The 9,909-nt window shown below is 41.9% G+C and overlaps 1 protein-coding gene and 1 long non-coding RNA gene across 2 annotated transcripts; both read right to left on the bottom strand.

Annotated features, from left to right (window-relative positions):
• LOC105898719 lies at positions 1-1,227 on the bottom strand. Its single transcript, XR_001162321.3, has 3 exons — positions 1,069-1,227; positions 704-880; positions 1-386 (listed from the first exon to the last, which is right to left on the bottom strand). It is a non-coding gene; the product is annotated as an uncharacterized LOC105898719 (long non-coding RNA).
• A 5,245-nt stretch (positions 1,228-6,472) lies between these two features.
• On the bottom strand, positions 6,473-7,726 carry LOC105898511 (insulin). Its single transcript, XM_012825547.2, has 3 exons — positions 7,635-7,726; positions 7,193-7,399; positions 6,473-6,962 (listed from the first exon to the last, which is right to left on the bottom strand). The coding sequence occupies exons 2-3, from the start codon at positions 7,383-7,385 to the stop codon at positions 6,799-6,801; spliced, it is 357 nt and encodes a 118-aa protein (XP_012681001.1). The 5' UTR covers positions 7,386-7,399; positions 7,635-7,726; the 3' UTR covers positions 6,473-6,798.
• Between the last annotated feature and the right edge of the window lie 2,183 nt (positions 7,727-9,909).

The raw sequence follows: 9,909 nt of genomic DNA, 5'->3' as shown, positions 1-9,909 counted from the left end.
TGGTTTCTATTATGTTTAATCACAGTATTCTGTTATGTTCCTTCTCACACTCATAACACACAATCGGGATAGAACTCCACAAATCCTTCTCTGAATGTTACATCTACGAATCACTGCAAGATAGTTTCAATACAACTTAGATCCCTACATTTTGTGGTTCATGTGACATTCTGAATGCTTTTCAGCAACAGTTAGCAGGTTTAGCATTGGCATTTATTATGGCATTAATCCAAATATCAACACCTATTGTATGTTTTCACAATATTCCTGCAAGACATGAATATCACAGGCTGAGCCACAGCACTTCTCAAAAATGCTCATTGGTGAATTTTGTCTTCCTCTGCTATGATCCAGGACAACTCTGGCCTCCGCACGCCTCTTTGGAACTGCAAATAGAAACATATTTGAAATATTGAAAAATATTCCCAAATAAAGCTCTCGTTGTTTCTTTCTGTTTTTCTTACTCATACATCACTCTTACAAACACAATGTGCACCACAATGGCTTTTACAATCTAACCAACTGACATGAACTAACATCCTCTCTCATTGTCAGTCTATGCAGGGATATTGCTATCTAACGAATGGGGTGAGTTATCTAGCCCTACAAGCCAGCCTTTCCATGTGGTGAACTCTCTCTCTCTCTCTCTCTCTCTCTCTCTTTCATTCTCTGTCCCTTTAAGGTTTTCGTTTATGTTCCTTACGCCATGATATGTCACAGATCAAATACAAGGCGTCCGCCAGATCAGGACCACACAAGTGAGAAGGCCCGATGGGGACTGCGAGCGCACCAGGGGAGCTGGGAGCCAGAGACGCAGAGCAGCAGCAACAGCACTCTGAAACCAGACATTCTTCCGTCTCCTGGTAGCACTGGGGCAGCACTGCATAGGTTTTAGGAGAAAGGAGAAGTTGTTCAATTCAGAATGCTGGATTAGAATAATTTAATAGAAACATTTCATAGCAAATGTGTAAAGCTATGGAGTAAGTAGGAGTAATGGCAAATAGCAGAAAAAGAGCAAACAGGGCTGAGAGAGGTGGACACAGAACATTTTGTGGAACAGGCTCTTACCTGGCAGTTACACCACTGTTCCGGATGCTATCGTCGGTCCCCCCTCTATGTGTGTCCGGCAGTAGTGGATTATATTATATATAATCCTGGTGCCTCTCTCTTCTCTCTCTCTCTCTCTCATCTCTCTCTCTCTCCTCTCGCTCTCTCTCTCTCTCTCTCTCTCCTCTGTCTCTCTCTCTCTCTCTATCAGTACTTGTCACTAATGCACTGGGCTCTCTGTCCAGCAATGCAGTCTATTACTGATCGCTGAGCTACATGGTTTGCTGTGTACTGTTTAATCACCCACTTTCCATCTGTATAATTACCCCTCCCTCCTATTCTTTCCACTCTGATTTGTGATTACCCTCATGACATGGACTCCATACTTGAGTTTGCTTTCATCTGTCTCCCTAACAGTCCTTCACCTCTGCTCCTGTTGTGAGTGCCAACATACCCCCTCACAGCTTTAGATGCTGACCAGAGCCCTGCTTGCTCATTAAATGCAAGATCATGAAGAAAAAAGTGTGTGCTCTTACATGTCACAGTTTTAACACCTTTTAACCATACGTAGTTGTTTGTGAATTCAGGTTATTGTGTCGCTTCTGAGTTTTGATGTACACCCCCTCTTTAATCTGATGTACTAAAACAATATGTAGTATAGTTTCAATATAGCCAATGAATGTGCAGTATGTGTTTCAGTATGATGTGACTAAATGTCATTTATTTATCATGATTGTAAACACTGATACTCCAAGGTCCTGGTGCTAGTGTCCCCTGTTTGATGCCAAATTCTCCCTGAATGAACAAAGTTCAAAGTTGTTTTAGAGCAGATGAGTTTCGTCATGTTTATCTTTCTACTCTCCTTTTTGGGTAATTATTTGTTTTATATTGTGTTTGTGTTTGTGTTTGACGGTTTAAGAGATTACACCACAAAGATGTCATGTCCATGCTCAGTCCGGTGATAGTGCAGTTTCTTAGTTTAAGATTATTTTAGTACTGCATTTTTAAAACCTGCATTTCAGCCTGTCATGAATGGGCTGACAATTTTTTAGATATGATGATTGGATGCATAAATATAAGCATATAAGTGCTTAATTTAAAGTAAGTGTAATTGTTCAGTGTGGGGATTTTACAGACACAATTCCAAAATGAAAACCTTTAAGAAAAATCATTGATTAGATTTGATATCATCAGGAGTTCAAATGTGGTGGGGCTGTGGAGGATGTGTGTGTGTTGGGGAGCAGAGGAGAATGTGCGTGTGTGTGTGTGTGTTGGGGAGCAGAGGAGGATGTGTGTGTGTGTGTGTGTGTGTGTTGGGAAGCAGAGGAGGATGTGCCCTGTGTGTGTGTTGTGTACATCTATTTCACTCACCAGGGAGGTTTAGCCGAGTGACCAGCTATTTGTCTGTTTTGCTAATCCAGCTCATGGCAAGGGCAGTCTGAATAGTGGAGGCTATCTCCCTGGCTTATAACAGCAAGGGCCTACAGTCACCATAACATACTTAAACACATTCATTCAGGGGTCTAGACATTCACTAGGAATAATCATAGTAGTACCAGTTGTTGTATCAACTTAATACATCAGTAAAAATGCATATTAGTTAAATACACCAGGAAAATGCATATTATTAACACCAGAGTGCCTACATAGACGTAGACTCACAATGGAACAGTACAAATGATAGCATTAATAAATCCTATTTATATTATTTTCACATTAGGTCATGCATATAACCACTCTTCCCCGAATGAGAGAAATGTGGTACAACACTAGTTTGCCCTGCACTGCAGCTAGTGCTCAGTGAACAGCGCTGAGTTGAACTAACTTTTGAATTGTAACATTCTACTGTAGCACTTATTGGTTCTTATATAATGAACCTTAAATGCGAAAACACACCACTAGGACCTCATATGTTGTCACAGTAACACATTAGGACAGCAGTTTTCTATGAGAGATGGAAGCACAGAAATAACTTTCAAGGGCAGCCATCTTTGATACCCTTGCTTCACCCAGGCTGCCAGTATGGATAGGTTTTTTTTTCAGCTAGCACTGCAGGCCCTCTTTCTTTATGTAACACCGGCTCTTGAACAGCCTCCTGAATTGTTGCGTTCAGTTCACCTTGAGGACTGCAGAGGTCCCCACAAGCCCATCAGGGGATGCCCCAACTATGCCACAACAGGTTAGCTACAGGCCCGACAGTTCAATGCCCACCGCCAGCTCTAGGCACTGTATACCCTCTTTCTCATTGGAAATATTGCACTCAATAGATTTAAGTCCATCCAAGCATGTCTTACCCAGTGCTTTTTTTAAGAGTGACTTGGATGAGCGCTCCTGCTTGACAGCCAGAACATAACCAAAATGACTTGCTGTGAGCCGACCTCTCCGAAGCTCAAACCAGCGAGAGTTGTCACGCTGCTTCATGGTATATATTTTTTACAGCATCTCTTCCGTGAGCACAAGAGCAGACGGCACATATTTTAAACCCTGGTGTTTTAATTGGTTGAAGACGCTCTACATGTTGGGACTGGGAGTTCTTGATCTGTTGGAGACGTATTGTGGATGGCAAAACTTCACACAACAGCAGCATGCAAGCATTTAAAGGAGCCTTTGGGACAGTCGCAGGAGGAGGTCGCAGGAGGAGCTCGCCTTGGGTGACCTGTATACACATGACCATTCATAATACTATAGGACAGCCACTGGATCAGCACCAGCCTATTTAAATTATATGAGAAACTATAACTATAACTACTATGACTGTATTATTTCATTGGTAAAATATGAACCAGGCCTCAAGGAATTAGTACATTTTAATGATTGGCTGACGGATTGATCGATTGAATGCCTGCTTACTAACCCACTCACTTTACTTAAAAGGAAGCAGCTTAGACCACTCATGAGGACTTATCCATTTACCCACAGCCTTATTTGTAGCGAACACGTATATACAACACATTTGATATTTGTCATATGCAATTAGGCCTACACATCGAATATACATTCCCATCGTAATCAGTGCACATTTTGTAAAATTAGGTGAATTGCTCCTCAAGGTCCTCTATCTGTCCATTCTGTGTTTGTGCCAAAAAAAAGCTCCAGTGTTCGTACACAATCCTGTCTCTGTAAATTGGAAACATGGTCGCTCAGACCGAGCCATAAACAATTACATGTCGCCCCCTGGTGGTGGTGTTCCTTGGGCGAAATGAATGCGATTCTTAATACAATAGACACGTTTTTAGAAAAAAAATATATCTTGGTCCACCCTTTCCATCCCCACCCTTATTCCCCACTTTCTCTCCCTCCCACATCAAACCCGTCTCTCTACCTTCAGTAACTTACCCAACTATCACAGACACTAACCAACTCTACCTTCAGTAGCTTACCCAACTATCACAGACACTAACAAACTCTACCTTCAGTAACTTACCCAACTATCACAGACACTAACAAACTCTACCTTCAGTAACTTACCCAACTATCACAGACACTAACAAACTCTACCTTCAGTAGCTTACCCAACTATCACAGACACTAACAAACTCTACCTTCAGTAGCTTACCCAACTATCACAGACACTAACAAACTCCCCAAACACACTCGCAGACAACTCAGAGAGCTGACATGCAGTCTTGCTGAGGTGTCAGTTCAAGTCAGGGCAGTGTGTACTCACATACTCAGCTATACTTGCCCTAGTCAGAAAGTGAACCAATAAACAATGTTCAGAGAAACTGGTTAACTTTTCTAATTTAAAGAATGTTACATATCAACATGAATCTGTTAAAGCCTCTACAGTTACTGTAAAGCTAACTCTTCTGAACATTAGATCTCTTCTAACCAAGTCATTTTGAATTATTAATGATCGTATTTGCACACATAAACTTAATATTTTGCTTTTAACTGAAACATGGTTGGATCAAGCAAGTGGCACTACTACCCTCGTTGAATCAGCCCCTCCAAACGTCACTTTGATGAGTGTAGAACAGACAGGAGAGGAGGGGGAATAGCCACACTATAGCCGCAGAATCTCTTCAGAGCATAACAGTTATCATTTGGTGACTTTATATCATTGGAGTGCCTATGTGCTCTCATTAAGTGTTCTTTTCATATACTATTTACAGGCCTCCAAAACACTCAGCTGAAGTTTTTCCTGATGAGCTAAGTGAACTATTGTCTCTACTTTTATTTTGCATGTGGATAATCTGAAGAGCTGTTATGCTAAATAACTAAATGCACTACTTGGTGTCTTCAGCCTAAAACAGCAGGTACAGGAGCCTACTCTCTTGGTCATACCCTGGACCTTGTCATCAAAGGGTCTCAATATCTGTCCAGAACCTTATCTGATCATTCCAGTGTGTTCTTCCATGTCTCTGTGTTCCCACTCATTCCCCTACATTCAAGAGATTTATGATTGTCAAAAAAGTCATACATGAGCACATGGGTGCTCTCTTTAAGCAGACACTTTCAATGACCTCAAGTCAACTACCAGAGGATAGGTTTGGTATATCATATCAATGCCAGTATGTAGAGTTGAACTTCATTCTATTTATTGTAAACTGCAGAGACATTTGATAATGGAGATAAGATCATTTTGTCTATCTACAATGGAGATCAGTACAGAAACTAATCCCAGCTGGATGACTACAATGTTGAAGTGGACCTCGCAGTACAATCTGGAGCAATACACTTCTCAATTTCCTCCATCATCTCTGGACTCCATCTTATTTGCACTGGACAGATAAAAGAATGGTAGAGATTGTGTTAATCTCAGACCCTTCCATTAAAGTGCGTCCTGCAGTAATTAGCCTGATTGAGATCCACTATGATCTGTCTGTGTACTTTTTACTAAGATCCACTAGGATCTGTCTGTGTACTTCTTACTAAGACCCACTATGATCTGGCTGTGTACTTCTTACTAAGATCCACTATGATCTGGCTGTGAAATGTCAGTCTGTCCCCTTATTTCTCCTTCCTCACCCATCATCATTAGTCTCCTCTCAGTTCTGTTTGCTATATGCGTGTCTTCCACTGTTGCAGCAGTCTTCTTAAAATCCCTCTCATATTTCTCTTTGCGTCCTAATTTAGTTTCGGCAATGTCTATTTTCAACCACAATGTCTCCTACAGTGTGGTCTCTTGTCATTGGCTTTTGCAATTCATTTTCTGGAAACAGATGAAAATCCATTTAATTCCATTAAGATATATGTAGTTCATTGTATACATTTTTTGACTCTCCTCTATGGCTGTATGCAAACACAAAGAGATACACAGAGGCATGCTTGCTTCTATTCTGCCCGTTCATTAAACACATGTGCACACGTGCACACGTGCACACACACACACACACACACACACACACACACACACACACACACACACACACACACACACACACACACACAAACACACACAGATTCTATAGTGATTTGTCAGAAGTTTATTGTGTATCATAGTGTTCAGCAGCATGAGTGCAGCATGAGATGAATGTTGTCTATATTAATGTTTTGAATGTGGTTTCCATAGTCTTTCATGACATCATTCTGTTCCGTTCCTTCTCACACTCATAACACACAATCAGGATGGAGCTCCACAAACCCTCCTCTCAATGTTACATCAGTATTACGAATCACTGCAAGGTTAGTTTTAAGTCCCTTTAGAATAGATGTTCCTACATTTTGCGGTTCATGTGACATTCTAAATGTTTTTTTGTCATGAGTAAGCAGGTGTAAGCATGACTCTAATCTAAGTATCAACGCCTCTTATGTGTTCTTACAGTAATTCTCCAGGTCATAGAAGTCACAGTAGAAGTGACAGCACTGCTCAACAATGCCCCTCTTTGAGATCACTCTGCTGGGTCCTCCTCTGCTTTTGTCCAGGACAACTCTGGTCTCCTCAAGAGAAGGAACACTGTCCATCATGATACCTGCAAGTAGAAATGGATTTGAATTACTGATAAATAGTCTCTTTTTCTCACTCTTACAAACACACATACTCTGTATCGTAAACCAACATCCTTGACAATTTTCTGTCAATCTATTCAGGGACATCTTACAGATGGGGTGACTTCAGTTGTGGTGAGCTGAAGAAATTGCTTTCACCACCCATCCCGGCTACATCTTTTCTCTCACTCTCTCGTTTGTTCATGTCCCTTACGTATGTCTTCCTCTCTGACACGTCTTCCCGGCTGGTAGAAGAGTCCCCTCTCGCCGCAGACAAACAGCAGGGCGTCCACCAGGTGAACTCCACACAGTCGGCGAGCCCTGAGGGAGACTGCGAGCGTACCAGGGGAGCTGGGAGCCAGAGACACACAGCAGAGCAGCAGCAACAGCACTCTGAAACCAGACATTCTTCCTCCAACCGCTGGCACCGGTGCAGTTGCATAGATTTGAGGAAAAAATGGTTCATAGACACATGTCGTGACCTCCACAAGTAAACATCAACAAACAAGAGAAGTTGTTCAGTGGACTTAATTCAGCGTCATTAACTTGTACTTTACAATCAGAACTACAGAAGAAGATTGAGAAAGAAATCAAGGGAAAGAGAGAAGAGGTGGACACAGAGCATTTCAATTAAAAGTCGTGGAACAGGCTCTTACCTGGCTGTTACAGTTCTGATCCGGAGGCTGCTGTTGGTCCCTCCAGCAAAACTGGAGTGGGCGATATATATAATCCTGGAGCCCTGTTTTCTCTCTCTCTCTCTCTCTCTCTCTCTCTCTCTCTCTCTCTCTCTCTCTCTCTTTCTCTCTCTCTCTCTCTCTCTCTCTGTCTGTCTGTCTCTCTCTCTCTCTCAGTACTTGTCACTAATGCACTGCTCTCTGTCCAGCAATGCAGTCTATTACTGATCGCTGAGCTACATGGTTTGCTGTGTACTGTTTAATCATCCTGTTTCCACCTGTATAATTACACCTATTCTTTCCACTCTGATTTGTGATTACCCTCATGACATGGACTCCATACTTGATTTTGCTTTCATCTGTCTCCCTCCCAGTCCTTCACCTCTGCTCCTGTTGTGAGTGCCAACATACCCACTCACAGCTTTAGATGCTGACCAGAGCCCTACAGGAAAGTAAATAAATCACACATCTTGCTCATCAAATGCAAGATATAGACTTTGTCATCCCCTCGTCTATGTGCATATAATGAGATAATTAAATACACATAAACTCTGTTTGCACACTACAGAGAGGCTGGAAACGAACCATCACAAATCCAACCCCTTTCTAATAACAAGCCTGGAATTTGTCCTCCAAAAGTAAATGAAAGTAAAAGTAAAGTGTTATTATCTGGTTCTGAAATGTCTCTGTCTCTTCACTTCTGCTTCTTCACCCATCAGTCTCTCAGTCTCCTCTCAGGCTTGTGTTCTTCATTGTGGAAGACAGAAATTAGACTCTGAGGTTGCACTGTGTGAATTCAGCATAGTGTGTGTCTACACTATAATGTGTGTGTGTCTATGTGTATGTTATGTATGACATGAATATTGTGGCAACACGTTTCTTCAAATCCTCCTCGTGTTTTTGTGTCCCTCTTTATGGCCTGTAGACCATCATAGTATAGATGTAGCATACAATATTTTAATCTACTATATCCTATATGCTTTTAATCTCCTATATGTGCACACTCACACAACCACAGACACACACAAAGAGGCATATGTGCCTCCATTCTGCCTATTCATTTTCACACACACACACACACACACACACACACACACACACACACACACACAGACACACACAGACACACACAGACACACAGACTTGCCTCCATTCTGCCTGTTCGTTTTCCTATTGCTATAAATTATTTAATGATGTCATTAATGATTTCATCAATCAGCCCCCCCCCCCCCCCCCCTTCCATTATCTGACATTACTCTGCCTAAACGAGCACTGCATCAAAAACAGTGAGAGGTAAGCTCTCCTACAAAGAGAGAGAAAGAGAGAGAGAGAGAGCGAGAGAGAGAGAGAGAGAGAGAGAGAGGATGTGAGAAAAATAAATCACTGGCATTTCAGAAGTAAAATAAGGAAATAAGTAAGAAGTTGGAATTTGTTGAAGAAAAGGGGAAAAGGAGAACCTGAAAGGAGACCAATTATTAACCTATTGATCAACAACCCATTGATCTCTGTATCTTTACCTGCATAGTTCCTGTCCTTAATTGTATCTTATCATTGTGTCTAAAAACAATCTTGGTGCATATGTACCTATTCTTTTCTCAGCAGCAGAGGAATGTGCTTCAGACTGAAATACGAAAGATTCTAAAGATCTTCACCTGAATTTAGTGTGGTTTTGCTTGTGTGAGACACAGCAATGGGCAAACCATGAATTGATCAGAAAATGAGATGCATGGTCTCTTGTAACAACAAAAACAAACTACCACATCTTTCAGATGGCCATATACCACATGTATCTAATATTATATAATGGACACAAGCTGGGGTCTGATCAGCCCCGGCTGGGTCACCTGGAGGAGGGCGTATGATGTTGAAACGTCCAATGATTCCAGGAACATCACTGAAGATGTGTCCAGATTAAGCATTAGTCGATGTATGTACACAGTTACATGTAGAATAATAATTTTGTTGAATTGAACTGAGCTGATTGGACTGGGTTCCTCAGGCATGTGGTGAACATGGTCTTTCCCTCCACAGACATATATGTGTCCTGCTGCAGTGCCTGGACGTCCTGCTGCCCGTGTGTCTGGCGCCTGGCACCTGGGAGAGTGGGAGGGTGTCAACATGGACTGTCTTCACACCCCTCTGGCCCTTATGTAGAAGAAGCAGGGACAAGGCGAGAAAGATAAGATGTGTTAGAGAGTGAGAGAGAGGGGGTGGAGGGTTGGGAGAAAGAGATGAGAAAGAGAAATAGGGACATTAT

This window comes from Clupea harengus, chromosome 1, assembly GCF_900700415.2.
Source record: "Clupea harengus chromosome 1, Ch_v2.0.2, whole genome shotgun sequence".
NCBI lineage: Eukaryota > Metazoa > Chordata > Actinopteri > Clupeiformes > Clupeidae > Clupea > Clupea harengus.
This window is presented reverse-complemented; position numbering and strand designations above follow the sequence as displayed.